This window comes from Phocoena sinus, chromosome 15, assembly GCF_008692025.1.
Source record: "Phocoena sinus isolate mPhoSin1 chromosome 15, mPhoSin1.pri, whole genome shotgun sequence".
Lineage (NCBI taxonomy): Eukaryota > Metazoa > Chordata > Mammalia > Artiodactyla > Phocoenidae > Phocoena > Phocoena sinus.
This window is the reverse complement of record NC_045777.1, coordinates 53,224,803-53,244,125: the sequence shown is the minus strand read 5'-3', so window position 1 is coordinate 53,244,125 and position 19,323 is coordinate 53,224,803. Positions and strand designations below refer to the sequence as shown.

Sequence of the window (19,323 nt, the reverse complement as noted above, 5' to 3'; positions counted from 1 at the left end):
AGTCCTGGGGTGAAGCAGTTGGGCAGACGGAGGACCTGGGAAAGAAAGGCTGAGACGTGAGGATGTGCTCAGCGTGTCGGGAGCGCAGGGAGAGGAGGTAGAGGGTCCCTGGGGACCAGGCTGGATGCAACTGGAGGGGCTGCATCGCTCCTGGCCACTGTTGTGCTTGGCCTAAGCCCCGATCTAGAGTCACAATGCTCTCAGCCCCTCCCCTGCCCCTTGGCCACAATGACTGGCTGTATCCCTATGACAGGCCATCTCTCCCCCAGGTCTCTGATGCCCCTGCTGGATCCAGACTCCAGGCTCCTGGTCCTGGCGGGAAAGGTGAGGAGAAGCTCAAGCCCCCACCCATGTCGACTGGTGCCCTCACTCGCCAGACCTGGCCCCAACGTTTGACCTGGCCAGCCACCTGGGAGAGTGGGGAGTGCTATTCACCCCGGAAAGGAGGAGCTAGAACAGTCCTGCCCAGACTCCACCCCTGCCAGGGGCTCCAGGCACATGGGGCTCCAAGTCTCCATTCCATGCAGTCGGGGTCACTCCCTAGAACGTCAGCTTCGTGAATCCAAGGCTGAGAATAGAGCAGAGTCAGCACACGGCAGACACTTTGTCCTACTGAATGTATACCCCTGGTGCTCATTCGTGCTCCATGATGATGAACAGGTGAGGCAGAGTCTACCAAGGGCTCAGCTCAGCGCCCAGCGCACATCAGCGCCCTGTAGACGTTGGCCGTGGCTCTGTGACTCCGTCCTTGGGGAGGGATGGGGTGGCTGGAGCTAGAGTCAGCGAGCAGCGCTCGGGTGGGGATCGTTTCAGGGCGAGAGTCAGCTGTACTGCTATGAGGTGGCCCCCGAGCAGCCGGCATTGAGCCCAGGTAAGCCCTGCTCCCCGCCCTGTGCCCCCTCCCCTCCCCGACCCACTCTGACTGTCCTCCACGGTGTCACTGATAGTGACCCAGTGCCTCCTGGAGAGCGTGCTGCAGGGGGTGGCCCTCGTGCCCCGGCGAGCACTGGCCGTCATGGCCTGCGAGGTGCTTCGCGTCCTGCAGCTGAGCGACACAGCCATCGTGCCCATCAGCTACCACGTGCCCCGCAAGGTGAGGGGGTCCTGCGTGAGGGACTGGGAGGGCCTGGGGGAGCCTGGGGGCCTTGACCTCACTGCCTGTGGGCTTGTGTGCCACCAGGCTGTGGAGTTCCACGAGGACCTGTTCCCAGACACTGCAGGCTGTGTGCCCGCCTCCGACCCCCATGCCTGGTGGGCTGGTAGCAACCAGCAGGTAAGGCCAAGGCCTGGCTGACTGCTCCTGGCCTGCACCACCGGCAGCAGCCGCGTCCATGGCACGTGGTACACCTGTGCACTAACTCAGCTGCCTGGTGTCCCCTATCCCCACCCCAAGCCCTCCTGCCTCACCTGCCGGCCTCTACCCACAGGTGCAAAGGGTCAGCCTCCACCCAGCCTGCCAACCCCACCCCAGCTTCACTTCCCATCTGGTACCCCCTGCAGAGCCCACCCCGGAAGAGGCCCAGCCTGCAGAGACACCTGTGGGTGATGCGGACCCCAGCGTGAGTATCAGCGTAGCCCACCTGGCTTCCCCGTTGCAATGCTGAAGCAGGGGCCCCAGGTCAGGGCAGGAGTGTGTGACCTGCCCAATGGTCTCAGAAACGCAAGAAGCATAAATGAAGAAACTCTGTGTTCTCAAAATTGAGCAAACGCCTAGAAAGTGAGACTTTCATATAAAATCTGGATTTCTAGTTTCTCTTGAAAGATCTTTTTTTTTAATTAATTAATTTATTTATTTATTTATTTTTTGGCTGCGTTGAGTCTTCCATTGCTGTGCGCAGGCTTTCTCTAATTGCGGCTAGCGGGGGCTACTCTTCGTTGTGGTACAAGGGCTTCTCATTGTGCTGGCTTCTCTTGCTGCGGAGCACGGGCTCTAGGGTGCATGGGCTTCAGCAGTGTGGCACACGGGTTTCAGTAGTTGTGGCTCATGGGCTCTAGAGCGCAGGCTCAGTAGTTGTGGTGCACGGGCTTAGTTGCTCCGTGGCATGTGGGATCTTCCCAGACCAGGGGCTCGAACCCGTGTCCCCTGCATTGGCAGGCAGATTCTTAACCACTGTGCCACCAGGGAAGACCCTCTTGAAAGATCTTGACCATTCTGGGCCCACCTTCCCAGGAGCAGCAGCTGCTACCTGCTGTCCCACATGCTAATGCTCAGCTCACCCCATGTTACCTCCTGCCCATCAGCGATTGCGTCCCCACCCCACATCCCACGGTGGGGCTTCCTGCCTACCCCAGTGTTTCAAAGTGATGACCCCGGCATCCCCTCTCTCTTTGGCTGACCACCCGCCTGACGGGGCTGCTGGCTGACCAGAGCTTTTCTCCCAGGAGGGCTTCTCCTCCCCTCCCAGCTGGCTGACCTCACCCTCCACGCCCTCCAGCCTGGGGCCCTCACTCTCCAGCACCAGCGGCATCAGCACCAGCCCCAGCCAGAGGTCCCTGCAAAGCCTGCTGGGTAAGTACCTCAGCGCGGGGCTAACCCCCTACCACGGGAGCCCTGTCCACCCCCACCCCAGCCACCCTCCTCTGCACCCCAGTCCTGCCTCCCCCCACAGTCCCGCCTCCCCTCCTGGAGGAGTCACTTCTTCGCGGGATGAAGAGAGTCTCACCTGTAAGAGGGTGGCCTAAACGTTCCGAGATCCCTCGAGTCTCGTTCTGGGCGAGTTGTGTTGGCTGGACTGGCAGAGATCTGGGCACACAACCTGCACGGTCCTTTGCTGAGGGGAGCAGGCAGCCTGGACTCAGGACTGGCCCGGGTCCCCCTGCAGGACAGCGCGGGGCAGGCAGGGCACCCTCACCTCATGTGGCTCCATGTCCCTGCTGCCCGCCAGGCCCCAGTTCCAAGTTCCGGCATGCTCAGGGCACCGTCCGGCACCGAGACAGCCACATCACCAACCTCAAGGGGCTCAACCTCACCACGCCTGGCGAGAGCGACGGCTTCTGTGCCAACCGGCAGCGTGTGGCCATGCCCCTGCTCAGCAGTGGTGGGCAGGTGGCTGTGCTCGAGGTGAGGGGCCCCACCCTGCCGCGCTGTCCCCATGTCCCTGCAGGACGCTGAGGGCGTCAGGTGCCTACACCAGCTCACATTCTCTAAGCACAAACCAAGTGCCCAGCATCCCATGCGGTGTGTGGGGGGTGCTACTCTTATCCCCATTTTACAGATGAAAGCAGTGAGGCACAGAGAGGCTTAGTGACCTGCCGGGTCACACGCTGTGTAAGTGGTGGAGCTGAGAATTGAACCCAGGCCACCTGAGCCCCAAGCCTGAGCTCTTTCCACCACTCCATGCTGCCTCCCTCACTTTCCGGGGCTTGGCACTTGGGGCTCAGAGCGCAAGGTGGCTGAGGCAGAGAGCTTGGGCCACCTGGTGGTGCATCGTCAGCTGCAGAGGGTGTGGGCCCAGGCATGCCGCTTGCCCTGCAGCCCTGGGGACCGGACTCTCCTGCACGTTACTGATGGGCCTCGGGGTGGGGGCACCTCCCACAGCTGCGGAAGCCCGGCCGTCTGCCCGACACAGCACTGCCCACGCTGCAGAATGGGGCAGCCGTGACCGATCTGGCCTGGGACCCCTTTGATCCCCACCACCTCGCTGTGGGTAAGGAGGCTGGGCACTGGGCTTGAGGGAGGGTCCCAGGGTCCTCAATGGGAACAGAGAAGGGGGGCCTTGGGTCAGCAGTGATGAGCCTGTGCTCTCTGCAGCTGGGGAGGATGCCAGGATCCGACTGTGGCGGGTACCCCCAGAGGGCCTTGAGGAGGTGCTCACCATGCCTGAGGCCGTGCTTACAGGTCAGGGGGGCCTGGGTGAGGGCTGGGGGGTGGGCGGTGGCCCCTGAGGGGCTCAGTGTCACCCCATGCCTCGCCTCCAGGCCACACAGAGAAGATCTATTCTCTGCGCTTCCACCCGCTGGCAGCTGATGTGCTGGCCTCCTCTTCCTACGACCTTACCATTCGGATCTGGGACCTTAAGGCTGGAGCAGAGCGGCTGAGGCTGCAGGGCCACCGGGATCAGGTAGGACAGCTTTGGGGGCAGGCGCCCAGCCACAGGGCAAGAGGCTGCTTCTCACATGCCCACCTGCCCCCAGATCTTTGGCCTGGCCTGGAGTCCTGATGGGCGGCAGCTGGCCACTGTCTGCAAGGATGGGCACTTGCGGATCTACGAGCCCCGAGGTAGCCCTGAGCCCCTGCAGGTGAGCAGGAGGGGCTGGGGGCGGCCCTCAGACCTGGGGTGGGGTCCCAGCTGGGCCTCATGTACTGTATCCCAACAGGAAGGCCCAGGGCCTGAGGGGGCCCGTGGAGCCCGCATTGTCTGGGTGTGTGATGGTCACTGTCTCCTGGTGTCTGGCTTTGACAGGTGAGAACTCCGGGACCACTATTCCCATCCCCAGACTTCAGCAGCCACCTGTGCCCCCTCCCCCATATACACATACACCTGTCAGGCATGCAGAAGCTGTCCCCAACTCTCATTTATTGGACAGGTGGATGGATGGATGGATATATGGATGGATAGATAGATGGGTGCATGGGTGGATTGATGGGAGGGAAGGAGATGGGGAGGAATGAATCAACTAGGGGCCCAGAGGGATGAAAGCCATCCCTGCTGCAGAGCCCATATCTGGTGGGGATCAGACGAAGCACACAAAACACAGAACCAAGCCTCCTGGAGAGGTCCAGGGGATGGGCATTTGGTGCTCTGAAGGAAGGATCAGGGAGGGCCTCCTAAGAGAAGTATCATCTGAACTGGGTCACAAAGGGGTTGGTAAACACAGACCCGGAGGAGAGGGCATTCACCTCTGGGTGGAGTGGCCCAGAAGGTGACCAGCCTGGCTGGAGCAAAGGGCCTGGAACAGAATGTGGGGAGAAAAGTCCAGACTTAATAGCCACGGTGGCCATGGGACAGGAGTGTGCTGAGGAGGGGCAGAGGGGGCAGAGGTCCGGGAGGAGGCAGGGCGGCAGGTTAGAAAGCTATTGTATTAGGCCAGGCCAGTGGTTCTGAGGCTGGGTTAGGAAGGAGGATGGGCAGAGGCCTCTCCTCCCACCCTGAGGCCCTCAGGCCTCCAGCCCCGCAAGATTGGGGGCCTTGCTGGAGTCCTTGCCATGCCCCAGGCCCTTCCAGCTCTGAGGACCTGCTTCTGCCCCCCTGCAGCCGAAGTGAGCGCCAGCTACTCCTGTACTCGGCTGAGGCCCTCGCCAGTGGCCCCTTGGCAGTGCTGGGGCTGGATGTGGCTCCCTCGACCCTGCTGCCCAGCTATGACCCAGATACCCGCCTGGTGCTGCTCACGGGCAAGGTGGGCTGGGGTGCACAGGCGGGGGCTTTGGGCAGGTGAGAGGAGGTGGGGGGAAAGGCAGCTAATGCTGGCCACCTCACTGTTGCTGTCCCCCCAGGGCGACACCCGCGTGTTCCTGTATGAGCTGCTCCCCGAGGCCCCCTTCTTCCTGGAGTGCAACAGCTTCACATCGCCTGACCCCCACAAGGTGAGCCCTCGCACACGCACACGCTCCCTGGTCCTCCTTCCGTAGGTGGGACCATGGGCTACCCGCCCTCTCGTGGCCATGTGCAGGACTGCAGGGGCCTGTGGGGCCCTTGAGTCACTGGGCCGGGTGGGGTGTGCCCAGCAGCGTCCGGAACTGTTTTTTGTTGTTGTTTTTTTAAAATTTATTTATTTTTGGCTGTGTTGGGTCTTCGTTTCTGTGCGTGGGCTTTCTCTAGTTGCGGTGAGCGAGGGCCACTCTTCATCGCGGTGCGCGGTCCTCTCACTGTCGCGGCCTTTCTTGTTGTGGAACACAAGCTCCAGATGCGCAAGCTCAGTAGTTGTGGCACACAGGCCTAGTTGCTCCGTGGCATGTGGGATCTTCCCAGACCAGGGCTCGAATCCGTGTCCCCTGCATTGGCAGGCAGATTCTCAACCACTGCGCCACCAGGGAAGCCCGGGAACTGATTTTTAAACTCAACCATTTGTTAAAAATTAAACTATGTAAGTTTAAGTTTTATGAACCCACAAATAAGTTACAGTAAAGACCAAGGCAATAGATACTTAATTTATCACTTTCTAATTATTTTACTTGACTTCACTATTATTTGTACTGTTGAGGTTATTTACGTCTGTGGGCCCTGTCTGGCAGAAATATTGTATCATGGGCTGCTACTGCACATCTCTTCCCAAATCTGCATTCACCCAGTCATGTTAGTAGTGTGAAATTGACATGGTGGGAGTTTTCACACCATGGAAATAGGCAAACGCTACAAACGCAGCATTTCCCCTCCAGAGAGCTAGTTGTTAAATATCACACCACTCTCCAGGGATAGGCCTTGGTCCTGATGGTCCTAAGTGAGGGGGCCCAGGTGCTCAGTGTGAGCTCTGGACTCCAGCCCCAGCTCAACTCCCTTGCCGCCCCAGGGCTTCATTCTCCTGCCCAAGACAGAGTGTGACGTGCAGGAGGTGGAGTTTGCCCGATGCCTGCGACTTCGCCAGACCTCCCTGGAGCCTGTCACCTTCCGGCTGCCCCGAGTCAGGGTGAGGTTGGGGGCCCAGCATGCCAACGCCCAGCACCCCCTGCCTAGCCCCTGTCAGAGGCTTTGGGGCCTGACTGGTCTTGTCACCAAACTGCCCCACTCACTGCTCTTTGGGGCACCTGTTCCTCTTACTCTGCTGATGTTCTGAAACTTGCAGAAACCTCAGATTGGGGTCCTGGGTCTTGCCATGCCCCCCTCCCAATGGATGCCTGTGTGCCCTAGGCCTCTGGTCAGTACCTCAGGGCAGCCCCTTACTCCCTCCCTGCAGAAAGAATTCTTCCAGGATGACGTGTTCCCAGACACCGCCGTGAGCTGGGAGCCGGTGCTCAGTGCTGAGGCCTGGCTGGGAGGCGCTAACGGGCAGCCCCGGCTTCTTAGCCTGCAGCCCCCTGACATGACCCCAGGTAGGATGAGGGACTGGGCTGGGGGGGCAGGTAGGAAGCAGGGGAGTGGGTGGGGGTTGGAGAAAGGGGCAGAAGGCCCAAGTCTGAACCTCCATCCCTGCTGGCAATCAGAAACCTCTAGTGCTCCCAGGGATGGGGTGGTTGCTCTTCGGACTTGGTCTCTGAGCCCCTGGAGGGCAGGGCCCAGGGTCTGTGTTTCCATCACAGGCCCTCCACCCCCAACACACGTGCGCACGTGCACACAGCCTGGTGCCGAGGGCAGGCCTTGTGAACCGAAGTGCCACCTCTGGACTCTCTGCCATGGAATCCCCCAGGGGCTGGTACCAAGCGGTTAGGCCAGGAGGCCCCACCAAAGGGGCTCTCTGCTGCCTGATGCTTGTTGCTATCCCACCCCAGTGAGCCAGGCCCCCCGTGAAGGCCCAGCCCGGCGGGCCCTATCCTCAGCACTCTACCTGGAAGAGAAGTCGGACCAGCAGAAGAAGGAAGAGGTAGGCATGGAAGAGGGCTGGCCGCTGGGGTCACAGGGCCCTGGCTGCTCCTGGTGACTGCCCTTCAGTTCTCTAGTCCAACCCAGATTGGGCGAGGAGCGAGTGTCACCCACTTGTCAGTTGGACAGGGAAGACCTTCCAAAGCCCTGAAACTGACTGCTGCCGCCCCCAGGGCACAGGGCTCAGGAAGCCAGGGAAGGGTGGAAAGAGGCCCCACCCTAGCCTGGCCCAACCCAACCAGACCCAAGTGCGCTGGGGACCCTGGTGCATATTTGAGCGTCTGAGGCAATATGTGGAGACAGCTGCTCTGTGACTCTTATGTTCCGTGTTAGAGTCTGTCTGTCTCTGGCTCCCCCGTCTCTGTCAAGGTATCTTTTTCAATGAAAACCATCAGCTTTGTCAGGGCTCTAATGAAAATGATTCTCCCACAACTTTGAACCTTGGGGTTCCAGCCTTGGGATCTGACATTCTTGGGGTCAAAAGCCCTGTTCCCTTCCCACCTCTTCTCCCGTCCCCTCTCCCAGCTGCTGAGTGCCATGGTGGCAAAGCTGGGGAACCGGGTGGACCCGCTCCCACAGGACTCCTTCGAAGGTGTGGACGAGGACGAGTGGGTGAGTGGACGAGTGGGCCCTGTTGCCTGTCCCATCTCTCCCCGACTCACGCCTGCCGCATGCACCACCCCCCTCCCCCAGGCCCTCTCAACTCCCTCCCACTTCTTGGTTTATCTCCCCAGGACTAGCCTGCCCACCAGCCACCTCTAGCCTCACCTGCCACTGCTGCCTCCTTGAACCACCTGGTGCCCCTTCACACCTCACGTCTCACCCTCAAACTGGAAGCCACCTCTTGGCCGGGGCACACCTCACCCCAGAAGGCCTGGCTTCCTTTGGGTCTTGGACATTTCCGTAGCCTCTGGGCCCTGCTGCAACCCCCATGGATTGTTTGCATCTCTGCATTTTCTGGGACCAGCTGCTTCTCCTCAGCTACCTGCTAGCATGTGGAGCCAGGGGCATGGGGGTGGGGTGGGCGTGAGGGCTCAGTGGCGTGTCCCTGGGCAGCCGTTGGGCTCCCTGTCCCCTCTACTCTGACCTGGGCTGGTCCCAGCTTGGGCTGGCTTCGCCCAGAACCTTCAGTTATCACATGCCGTCCTATCTTGCCTGCTGTTCCAGTTCTGGTCAAGGGCCTAGGGGGCTGGCCCTCCACCAGGCCGTTTGGAGCCAGCACCAGCCTCAGGGGCCTGGGACCAGTAGCCCTGCTCCCCAAACTTGAAGCCAGGAGGAATGGGCATCACAGAGCTGATAGCCCAACGAAGGGGGTGTGAGCCCCGCAGGGACTAGCCTGCATGTACCCTGGATGTTTTTAGCAATTAAACTTTTCTAAGCTGGCCACCTTTCGTGCCGCTGTGGTCTCTGGCTGGCTAGAAGGGGAAGGGGACAGGAGTATGGGTGAGGTCGGTTTGGCCCTGGGCTCCCGCTTGTCCCAGGCCTCACTCTGCTCCTGCTGGGAATTCATTCATTCATCCAACACGCTAGTATCCAGCAGGGCTCTGGATGGCAGCTCCTGTAATGAACAGGAGAGACATGGCTTCTCAAGGCACTTAGTATAGTCTTAGTAGGCCAGGGTGAGCCGGACCATGTGCAAGTTCGCAAATAGTGCAAGGAAGGCTGTGAAGTAGATAAACTATGTGAAAGGGAGCCACGGTGATGCAGGAGGAGACTGTAGTCAGGGTCTGAGAAGCGATGTTTAAGCTGAGAGCTAAGACCTGAAGGCCACAAAGGCATGGAGAGAGCCCTGGGAAGAACGTTTCAGACAAAAGGAAGGGCAGCCAGGGTGCTGAGAGAATAAAGAATTTGGAGAGTTGGAGGAAAGGAAAGAAGGGTAGTGGTCCAAAACATAGTAGGAGGCAGCCCGACTCTCATTCACTCAACAAACGTTTGTTGAGTGCCTTCCATGTGCCAGTCACTCTTCCAGGTGCTGATGCCCAAGAGTGGAGAAAAGAGATCAATGTCCTGCCCTCCAGGAATCCACATTCTAGTGGGAGGGAACAGATAATAAACATAAAGATGAATGAATGGTATAATTTGATAGAATGTGGTAAGAGCTTCAGAAAAAAATAGGAGGGATCAAGAATGGGGCTCCCCTGGTGGCGCAGTGGTTGAGAGTCCGCCTGCCGATGCAGGGGACACGGGTTCATGCCCCGGTCTGGGAAGATCCCACATGCCGTGGAGCGGCTAGGCCCGTGAGCCATGGCCGCTGAGCCTGCGCGTCCGGAGCCTGTGCTCCGCAACGGGAGAGGCCACAACAGTGAGAGGCCCGCGTACCGCAAAAAAAAAAAAGAATGGAGGTTTATGGGTCTTCCCTGGTGATCCAGTGGTTAAGACTCCAGGCTTCCACTGCAGGGGGCACTGGTTTGACCCCTGGTGGGGAAAATAAGATCCTGCATGTCACATGGTATGGACAAAAAAAAAAAAAAAAAAAAAAAAATGGAGGTTTAAACCAAATACAAGGGTCCCTGGTGGCGCAGTGGTTAAGAATCCGCCTGCCGGGCTTCCCTAGTGGCGCAGTGGTTGAGAGTCCGCCTGCCGATGCAGGGGACACAGGTTCGTGCCCCGGTTCGGGAAGATCCCACATGCCGCAGAGCGGCTGGGCCCGTGAGCCATGGCCGCTGGGCCTGCGCGTTCGGAGCCTGTGCTCTGCAGCGGGAGAGGCCGCAGCAGTGAGAGGCCCGCATACTGCAAAAAATCAAATCAAACCAAAGAATCCGCCTGCCAATGCAGGGAACATGGATTCGAGCCCTGGTCTGGGAAGATCTCACATGTGTGGAGCAACAAAGCTCATGCGCCACAACTGCTGAGCCTGGGCTCTGGAGCCCATGCTCTGCAACAAGAGAAGCCACCGCAGTGAGAAGCCTGTGCACCGCAACGAAGAAGAGCCCCTGCTCACCGCAACTAGAGAAAGCCCGCGCCCAGCAACGAAGAGCCAACGCAGCCAAAAACAAAAAACAAAAAAAAACAGACACAAAAGGCCGCATGTAGTATGATTCCATTTCTATGAAACATCCAGAAGAGACATCCATAGAAGAGGAGGCAGATTAGTGGTCACGAGGGGCTGGGGGAGGGGGAAATGGACAGTGACTGCTCATGGGTATGGAGTTGCTAAGGCTGGGCTGAAAATGTTCTGGAACTAATGGTGATGGTTACACAATTCTGTGAATATACTAAAAAGCACTGAATTATGCATTTCAAAAGGGCAAATTGTGTGGTGTATGAATTCTCTCTCAATAAAGCCCGTATTAGAAAAGAAAAGGAATGGAGGACAAGTTGCAGCGATGGTAGGGCATCAGGGTGGCCTCACTGAGAAGGTAACATTGGAACAAAGACTTGAAGGAGGAGGGAGACGAGCCCTCCTTTCCAGACAGGGAACCTGGGATGAAACCTACTTTGAAGTTTCCTGTTTTCCTAAATATTTGTGAGAATTTGACGTCTTACTCATTGTTTGTGAGGTGTTGTATGTTTATTGCATGTCTTTTAGTACACACACACACACACACACACACACACACACACACCATTTGACCGGTGTTGTTCTGTTGCTCCTAGCACCCCAGGATAAGCAGGACGGCCAGAGGGTCCTGAAACCGCCCATCAGTAGCCTCCGGTGGTCGCCGGAACGCCGGAGGCTGAGGCAGGCCCCGCCCCGACTCCGCCCACGGGCCATAGGTCTCCGCCCACGCCCCGCCCTTTCAGAAGCAACGCGCATGCCCAGCGCACGCGCTCTTCGCAGCTTCCCTTGACCTTTGACCCGCCGGCCGCCCTTGAGCCGGGGCCGAGGGTCCGGGAAGCCGGAGCCCGTGTCGCCGAAGCACAGTGGCCGCCATGGTGAGGCATGAGGAGGGGAGGGGAAGGGAGGCAGTTTCGGGGCCGGGGCTGGGAGCTCCGCCTGGACTGCGGGCGCCGCGCGCCACCTGCGTTCCCGGCGGGGAGCGGGGACTGGGGTGTCGCAGCCGGGGTTTACTGAGGCGGGTGCTGGCGACCTCGGGGCCAGGGAGAGCCTTCTAGCTGGAAGGCAGGGCGGGTCTGGCATGCCGGGAAATACCGAGCAGATGCGATCGCCGTGTGCGCCAGCCACGTGCCGGCAGCCCAAGGTGGAGGTAAGTCCGGCCCGCGAGCCCCTGCTCGGTCCCCGAGCTAGTTGATGGTGTCGCCCTATTATCGTCCCCATTTGAAAGCTGGTGAAACGGGCTCCGGGGCTTTCACGAGGAAGTGGCAGAACTGGGACTTGAACCAGACCCTGCAACACCGAAAACTGAGCGTTTCTGCGGTACCATTGGCACCCAAAGCAGGCCCACAGATCTGGGCCACACTGGCTGCGTCAGGTCACCTGGGGACCTTTAAAAGTACAGGGTCCTGAGCTCTATCCCCGGATAGAGGATTGTTGAGTGATTGAGGCAGTGGGTTTGGGGAGCCACTTATTAACTGATAGTGTTAAGGATAAGGTAGGAGCTTACAAGTGCCAGGCCCTGAGCTGAGGCTTATGTAGATTCCCATTTAATTCTAAAGAAGTTGGTGCTCTCATTGTCCCCATTTTACAGATAAACAGTCTGAAACTCAGGGCATCTGACTTTTCCAGGGTCACTCATCCCAGTTTTGAGCCCAGCTGCTCTGTGTCCTGAGACTACACATAGAACCACATTGTTCCTGCCTTGTAATAGTCACTGCCATTTTCTGAGGACCCTGCCCCCCACCCCAGCTGGGTCCTTCACACACATTCCTGCATGTGGCTCTGGAGGAGTTGGTACCTTAAAGGAGAAAGCAGGCGAGTCCGTAAAATAGGACAATATTAATAGGAAAATGACATGAGCTAAGTCTTTTATATATATATATGTATATATATATAAATTTGTTTATTTGATTTATTTTTGGCTGCGTTGGGTCTTCATTGCTCGGGGCTTTCTCTAGTTGCAGGGAGCAGGGGCTACTCTTCGCTGTGGTGCGCGGACTTCTCATTGCAGTGGCTTCCCTTGTTGCAGAGCACAGGCTGTAGGTGCGCGGGCTTCAGTAGTTGTAGCACACAGGCTCAGTAGTTGTGGCTCGCGGACTCTAGAGCGCAGGCTCAGCAGTTGTGGTGCACGGGCTTAGCTGCTCTGCGGCATGTGGGATATGTGGGATCTTCCCGGACCAGGGCTTGAACACGTGTCCCCTGCATTGGCAGGTGGATTCTTAACCACTGTGCCACTAGGGAAGCCTGACATGAGCTAAGTCTTGAAGGATGTTGGGATTAGACAGTATTGGAGTAGGAGAGAGGATGTTCATTGGGTTAATGGGTATGGAGTTTTGGGGGGATGGATAATGAAAATGTTATACAGCTCTATGAATATCCTAAAAAGTGCTGAATTGTGCACTTGAAAAGAGTGACCTGTGTGGTGTATGAATTCAGAATAAAGAAGGAGGGGAGCCGATCCTGGAGTAGATGGTGTGGCTGCAGTACGTGATGTGGAGAGCAATGAGGGGAGAGAAAACTAGAGAAGTCATTTGTAGCCAGAGCTGGGGATGCCAAGCTGGGGGTAGACTGAATTGGCTGGCAGTGGCAGCAGAGGTAGGGTATTGTGTGCGTGTTTTGGGAGGATGGCCAGAACCCTCCTTCAGCAGAGGGAGTGGGAGGCATTTGGAAGCCCTGTCAAGTGTCACGTTCATTCAGATATGTATCGGGCACCTGCTGTGCTAGCCACAGCCCAGGCCCTGGACATACCATGGCAGATGTGACAGTTGTGGTCCTGACCTCCCTCCTGCCTAGTTGTGATGCCAGCAGCTGTTTGCCAGGGCCCTGGGTGAAGAAAGCCCCCTTTCTATCTCCATGTGTCCTTGAGAAGAGGGTGAGTCAGTGGCTGTCTCTACCCACCAGCCCAAGGTCTGAAGGGAACTTTGCACATCCATCTGTCCAAAGCCAGGTTGCCTTCTTGATGCACTTCACACAGGACAAACCACATTCCTTAGGGCTTCCCAACCCCCCACACTGCCTGTGGTCCTTTGCCCCAGCTGCAGGGCTTTGGTCCCGCATTGTGCCACGTTGCTCTCCAGGCAGGAAAGCATATGTGCCATCTGCAGTGTCCCAGGCATGGAGTCTCATGGCTCTGACCTCTGCTCCTTGACCAACAGCTTGGCCTGAGTTGGATGCTGTGTTGGCCAGTTGCTCTTGCCCAGGGTCTTCAGGCCCGAGCATCAGTCAGTGGATTATGGGGTGTTTTAGGGCTTTCTGGGAGAGGCCTCAGCCAGTAACTGTCTTCATCCCCTGTGGTAGCTGCTGGCACAGCTGTGCTCCCCATGAATCCTCAGCTCTGAGCACAGCTGACCCACCTGGCACTTGGTAGGTGTCTGGGTATTGAGTAGGTAGCTGAGAAGCTTGGCTGCACCTCTGATCTCTAGATCATTCAGCACCAAGCAGGATCTGGTCTGGAAGCAGAGGCAGCTCTTGAGCTACTCAGGTGTCCACTTTTTACATGCCTTGCCTTCTGAGGGCCTTAGCCCTCCTATAAGGGGGTATTATTCTCTCCATTTTGCAGATAAGAAAACTGAGGTTCAGAGAGGTTGAGTGATTGCCAGGGCCACACAGCTGGCAAGAAGCAAAGCGGGGACCCAGGTTATGTCAGCCTGACTAAAGCAGCCTTCTCACTTCTCTTCCATGCTGCTTCCAGCTCCCTGGGAATGTAACCCAACATTTTGCAGCTTTTTCCCCTGAGGAATCAGAGGATCTATCAAATGAGCTGCTGTGTTGGGTGGAACTTTGTTACTCTCCAGTGCCTGGCCAGTGTCAGGTTTTGGGAAACAAAGAGTAGTAATAAATGAAAATCAACATTTATTGAACACCTACTATATTATCAGGGTCTGAGCCAGGCACTTTATAAGTGCCTTTAATCCCCGTGACAGCCCTATTGTTGACCACAATAGGAGAGGAAGCTGAGGCTCAGGGAGACTGGGGAACTTATCCAGGGTTCCCAGCTGTCATTTGCACACAGGTGATTCCAGAGCTTGTCTGTGTAACCTCCGCATCACTGCCTCCCCCAGGAGATGCCTCCTGCAGGAACCTTGGTAGCTGCGGTGGGTGGACCAGGCAGCTCCCTTGGATGGCTGGGGTAGCCTCTGAAACTTTGCAGGAAGCCCAGCCTGTCCTGCAGCTATGGAGCTCTGGCAGCAGGAACCATGGGCAGGGGGTGGTGGGGGAGCTGCCCAGTTAGAGCCTCAGCTCTTAACGTTCATTATTTAGCAACAGTCACCACCTGGGCAGAGAAGTAAACACCTGACTACGAGGCAGTGCAGGCAGTGGGATGGGGCTGCTGTCAGGTGTGGCAGCAGAAGGAGGTGTGGTCGGAGGCCTGGTGGGAATTCCTGGCCAAGGGAACACTCGGAATCACCTGCTGTTAAGCCTCTCAGTCCCTCAGATAGGACCAGCTGTCCATCTCAGAGCCTCCTGCCTGACTTGGGAGAGGCTTTAGGCAAGCGGGGGTTGGGGGAGAAGCCAGGTGAGACTTTCCCGTCTGATCCTTGTTAGTCTATTCACCTCAGTGCAGCGCCTGCAGCCCCGCCCCTCTCTCTGATCACTGGAGAGTCTTCGTGGTGTGAAATACGGGGCTTATGAAATTTCCACCCACTTGTGAAATCCAAACCCACTTCCAATTTATCAATCCCCGCTAATGGCCTGGAACCGCATCCCACCCCACCCATTAGGAGGCCAGCAAGGCCAGTTCTGGAGTCGGGGTTCCACTGGAATCTAACAAGCCCCTCTTCGGCCTCTGGGTTGGGTCCTGATCCTTGTCATGTTGTTCAGTCGCCCTCCCTGCAGACCCCAGGATTCTGTGTGAGGTGGGCAGCCTGGGGATAGCTGATAGCACTGGCTGTGGGTTTTCTGCCCATCTTCCCCCAGGTATTAGTTGTGTGTCCTCATGTTGGTCACTAAACCCCTCTGTGTTTCAGTGTCTTGAGTTGTTGGGATTAGATGGCACAATAGATAGAATGTGTTTGTCACAGTGCTCAGCACCCTGGCTAAGTCCATTCTTGGTTGTTGGAAACCACTTGGATGTGCCATGTGAGCAGTGGTGACCTGCCGCGAGCATTCTCCGGGTGTCCTCCACGCACCCACGTTTGTACCAGCTCACACACACACGTGCTGTCTGTTTGTAATCCTTGGTCACAGTAAGATCTGTATGTTTCCCATCTCACCCGCCTGCCTCATCTTACCTCCTACTATTTTACAAGACCTCTGGGCTCTTGGCTGCTCCCAGGCATCCCCTACACTTTCTCCCAGTTGGACTCACCCTGGTCCCCCTGCCTAGAAAGCCCCCATTTTCCCATCGAGATTCTACCTGCCAGGAGAAGTGCCGTTGCCTCCCAGAGTCTCCCTGTCCTTCCTGAGGTGTCCCTCCGGTGCCTTTCCACGCCTCTGGTCATGCTTGATGAGATGCCCCACTTGTCTCCATGGTGCATTGGCCCACGCGGTCTTGGGGTAGAAGACGCTCGCGCTGCGCTGCAGTGGAGGGTTTCCCACAGGGCCGGGTCCTGGGTATCTTTGTGGTCACAGTGCTAACTATCAAGCAAGGTTTGAGTGAAGGAGTGAGCCAGTGGAGGAACAGGGGTTGGCCTGCTCTCCCTTACCACTTGGTCCCCGCTGTGTTTGTCTAAATGCCCACCTAGTGGGCTTTGCTCCTTGAAAGTGGAGGGTATTTTGGTCTTTTGTTGTGTTGATTGGAACTGACTTGAATAGTGTGGGGAGAATTAGAATGGCACTGCGCTTCCCCACCAGTAAAGGTTGGACCAGCCAAGTACAAGAAGCTGCCGGTCGTGGCAGAGTGAATGGTGGGTCTGGGACCGGCCCTGAGTTCTGGTTCCCAGGCCACTTTGCCTTGGCTCCTGTCCGCCTCTTCCAAAGGATGAGGGAGAGTCCCGTCTGCCTCTGGGGATTCTCTTGGGTGCCCCCCTCCCCCGCTCCCCAGGCCTGCTGTCCCATGGGCACCCGAAGCCACCCAAAGCAGAAGCTTTTTATCAGGGTGCTTTGGAGGAAGTGATCTATGGCTGCTGCTCTGAGCTTCCTTACCTCAGCAATCCAGAAGTCTTGTTGCACAGCCACCACTTCCAGGGTCCATCACTGGGGGCTCTGAGAATGTAACCTGCTAATAGGTGCCTGCTTTGCTCACAGGCCAAGTACCTGGCCCAGATCATTGTGATGGGCGTGCAGGTGGTGGGCAGGGCCTTTGCCCGGGCCCTGCAGCAGGAGTTTGCAGGTAAGCTTGGGCCTCTGTCTCCTTGGGCTGGGAGATCCTGCCTGGCTCAGATTTTCCCGGTAGCTCTGGGCCCCTGCCTCACACTGGGCCAATTGTGAATGCAAGGGCCCTCTGTGGGGTGGGGTTCTGGCAGCTCAGGTAGCCTGGGGCACTTCCCATTGGGGGGGCAGACTACTAGATCTTGGGACAATCCTATAAAAGGGAGACCTGATGGGCGTGAGCATCCGGCCAGAAATGGGCACACTAGCCCTCCTGGCCACCTGTTTTTGTAAATAAAGTTTTATTGGAACAGCCATACCTCTCTGGCTGTTTTCGAGGCAGAGTCCAGTAATTGCAACACAGACTAGTTGGCCTGCAGAACCTAAAATACTTATTCTCTGACCCTTTAAGAAAAAGTGTACTGGCTCCTGAATCTAGAGGTGTTGAAAAGGAAGAAGTCACCCAAGGCAGCCTGCTTTGGTGGCCTAGGTAACCATAGGGCAGAGCCATGCTGCCTCCCCCTGCTTGCAGCTTCACTCTGTTCCCCACAGTAACCTAAACTCCCCAACTTGCGATGCATCCAGGAGGTAGAGGCCAGGGGAGAAAAGAGGGACAGGGTCATCTCATGGTCTAGGTTGGGGACCTGATGCCAGGTTTGACCAGCCCCTGCCCCTGTCCTCACTTTACTACTGCCCACCCCCAAAAAATCCACTCCTGGAGAAGAGATACCCTCTGGCCCGGCTTGTCTCCTCCCTCACGCCACCTGGCAGCGGTGAGCTGCCCACGTGGAAGGCCTGGGGGAGCTCCGGGCTGCTGAGTGCCAAGTGCTCACCCGTGTGTCCCCACAGCCAGCCGGGCAGCAGCTGACGCCCGGGGGCGCGCGGGACACCAGTCTGCGGCCGCCTCCAACCTCTCCGGCCTCAGCCTCCAGGAGGCACAGCAGATTCTCAACGTCTCTAAGCTGAGCCCTGAGGAGATCCAGAAGGTGAGGCCACCAGGCAGCTCTGAGACAAGCAGACCAGAAGTGGGTATGGGGCGGCAGTACACCAGCGTTGGGAGGGGGGAGGGGGGCAGCAGAAACGGGCAGGAGCGGGGGCTCTGGCTGCGGCCAGCTGGGATTCGAAGAAGCCACTGTCACTTGTCAGTGTTTAGGCCACAGGCAGCGGTGGCAGAGGCGTGGGCCTCCCTCAGTGGGCACCTGTCCGCTTCTCCGCCCCTCAACGGCTCCGGGTGCCTTAGCGCGGCGGAGGGGGCGAGCCCTTTCGCTTTCCTTTTTGTCATCTCCTAGCTTCCCCTGCCTCTGTAACCCAGGGACCCTCACCGTCTCCCCTCCTCTGCAGAACTACGAACACCTATTCAAGGTGAACGATAAATCCGTGGGTGGCTCCTTCTACCTGCAGTCAAAGGTGAGTGCTGAGACGGGGGCAGGCCGCGGGGCCGCTTCTCACTGGGCCTCCCTCTTTTCCAAGCAGTTCAGAGCTTGGCAGGAGAAAGGTCCCTGGGGCGCAGGGAGCCCCCTGAACTGCCAGTCCCTCAGGGCTGCCAGCTCCATGTGGCCCAGCCAGTGGGGCTGTGTTGGCCTGGGCCCTGTGTCACCCTGGACAGTGGTGCCTCCAGCAGCCGAGGCTTTGAAGGGCCAGGACTGCTAGCTGGTGGAGTGCTGGAACCAGCTCTCAGCTCCCAGACTCAGTCAGTGCGTCCCCAGGCTCCTCTGTTTATATTCCGCTCAGGCTGTTACCTCTGACCTGCCTGCTGCTCTCCAGGGAGCTGGAGCTGGACCCGGGGAGGGAAGGGGCCATCCTGCCTAACTGTTTGTGACTCCCTCCCCAGGTGGTGCGAGCAAAGGAGCGCCTTGAGGAGGAACTCAGAATCCAGGCCCAGGAGGACAGAGAGCGAGAGCAGCCGCCCAAAACGTGACCTCTCGGTGCCTCACACCCCACCCGCCCACCTCTAATTTATAGCTCGGTAATAAATGTCTTTTCCGCATTTCTTGAGTGCGCACGGCCAGATTCCAGAAGGCAGGCTGCTCTTCCCGCCAGCCGTGGGGCTGTGCGTGCAGGGGAGGGGAAGTAGTGGCATCTGCCTGCCCGTTCTTGGGCCTTTGACACCCAGCGGGGCCAGTGTGGGCAAGGTTGGCTAGAAGCCAGCCAGCCTGGCCCTGCTCGTCTAAGGAAGCTGGTCGCGTTCTGTCAAGTACCGGCCATAGCCTCTCCTGCTGTCGCAGTACCAATGCCAGGCCCTCCCTCGGCATCACCATCCTCAGGTCTGCCCCGCCCACCCGCTGGTGGATGGAGCTCGGGCCCCTGGGCTCTGTCACAGGCCACCTTTCCCTGACCTGGGTTGGGCTCTAACACCTCAGTAATCTGGGGGGAAAGCTCCAGGGTGTGGCCGGAAAAGAGGAGCTTTTGCCAGCCTCTCATTGCACCGAGGCCAGGGAGCCAGGCTTCCCCATAGCTAAGGCACTCAACAAAGTCATGGCAGGCAGTGGCGGATGAGTACCTGAACCTGCGATGTGTTGTCCAGAACCTTCCATCTCAGCACCTCCCCCTGCCGCCCTTCCCTTCCGGCTCCCAGCAGCAGGTAGAGAGCTTATGGCCCCCACAGGATTGGGAGAAAACCCC

The 19,323-nt window shown here is 58.0% G+C and overlaps 2 protein-coding genes across 4 annotated transcripts in view; both read left to right on the top strand.

Annotated features, from left to right (window-relative positions):
- Positions 1 to 8,840, top strand: part of LOC116740567 (coronin-7) — a 58,170-nt gene extending 49,330 nt beyond the window's left edge. For both annotated transcript variants that reach the window (XM_032606259.1, XM_032606260.1), the window contains 19 exons: positions 270 to 324; positions 814 to 871; positions 948 to 1,093; positions 1,181 to 1,273; positions 1,428 to 1,559; positions 2,383 to 2,509; positions 2,886 to 3,061; positions 3,539 to 3,647; positions 3,752 to 3,838; positions 3,919 to 4,061; positions 4,135 to 4,239; positions 4,318 to 4,403; positions 5,196 to 5,337; positions 5,435 to 5,524; positions 6,448 to 6,564; positions 6,832 to 6,967; positions 7,364 to 7,455; positions 7,980 to 8,066; positions 8,189 to 8,840. In XM_032606259.1, the coding sequence (XP_032462150.1) occupies positions 270 to 324; positions 814 to 871; positions 948 to 1,093; positions 1,181 to 1,273; positions 1,428 to 1,559; positions 2,383 to 2,509; positions 2,886 to 3,061; positions 3,539 to 3,647; positions 3,752 to 3,838; positions 3,919 to 4,061; positions 4,135 to 4,239; positions 4,318 to 4,403; positions 5,196 to 5,337; positions 5,435 to 5,524; positions 6,448 to 6,564; positions 6,832 to 6,967; positions 7,364 to 7,455; positions 7,980 to 8,066; positions 8,189 to 8,194 (1,987 nt within the window). In that variant the 3' untranslated portion in view covers positions 8,195 to 8,840. The remainder of the gene's footprint in view (positions 1 to 269; positions 325 to 813; positions 872 to 947; positions 1,094 to 1,180; positions 1,274 to 1,427; positions 1,560 to 2,382; positions 2,510 to 2,885; positions 3,062 to 3,538; positions 3,648 to 3,751; positions 3,839 to 3,918; positions 4,062 to 4,134; positions 4,240 to 4,317; positions 4,404 to 5,195; positions 5,338 to 5,434; positions 5,525 to 6,447; positions 6,565 to 6,831; positions 6,968 to 7,363; positions 7,456 to 7,979; positions 8,067 to 8,188) is intronic.
- Positions 8,841 to 11,179: 2,339 nt separating this feature from the next.
- On the top strand, positions 11,180 to 18,688 carry PAM16 (presequence translocase associated motor 16). 2 transcript variants are annotated; one of them, XM_032606267.1, is made up of 5 exons: positions 11,180 to 11,330; positions 16,639 to 16,723; positions 17,551 to 17,687; positions 18,043 to 18,108; positions 18,533 to 18,688. In XM_032606267.1, the coding sequence occupies exons 1-5, from the start codon at positions 11,328 to 11,330 to the stop codon at positions 18,617 to 18,619; spliced, it is 378 nt and encodes a 125-aa protein (XP_032462158.1). In that variant the 5' UTR covers positions 11,180 to 11,327; the 3' UTR covers positions 18,620 to 18,688. The 2 variants fall into 2 exon arrangements, with proteins under 2 accessions (XP_032462158.1, XP_032462157.1); XM_032606266.1 differs by lacking the exon at positions 11,180 to 11,330 and adding an exon at positions 11,384 to 11,602.
- Positions 18,689 to 19,323: the final 635 nt, after the last annotated feature.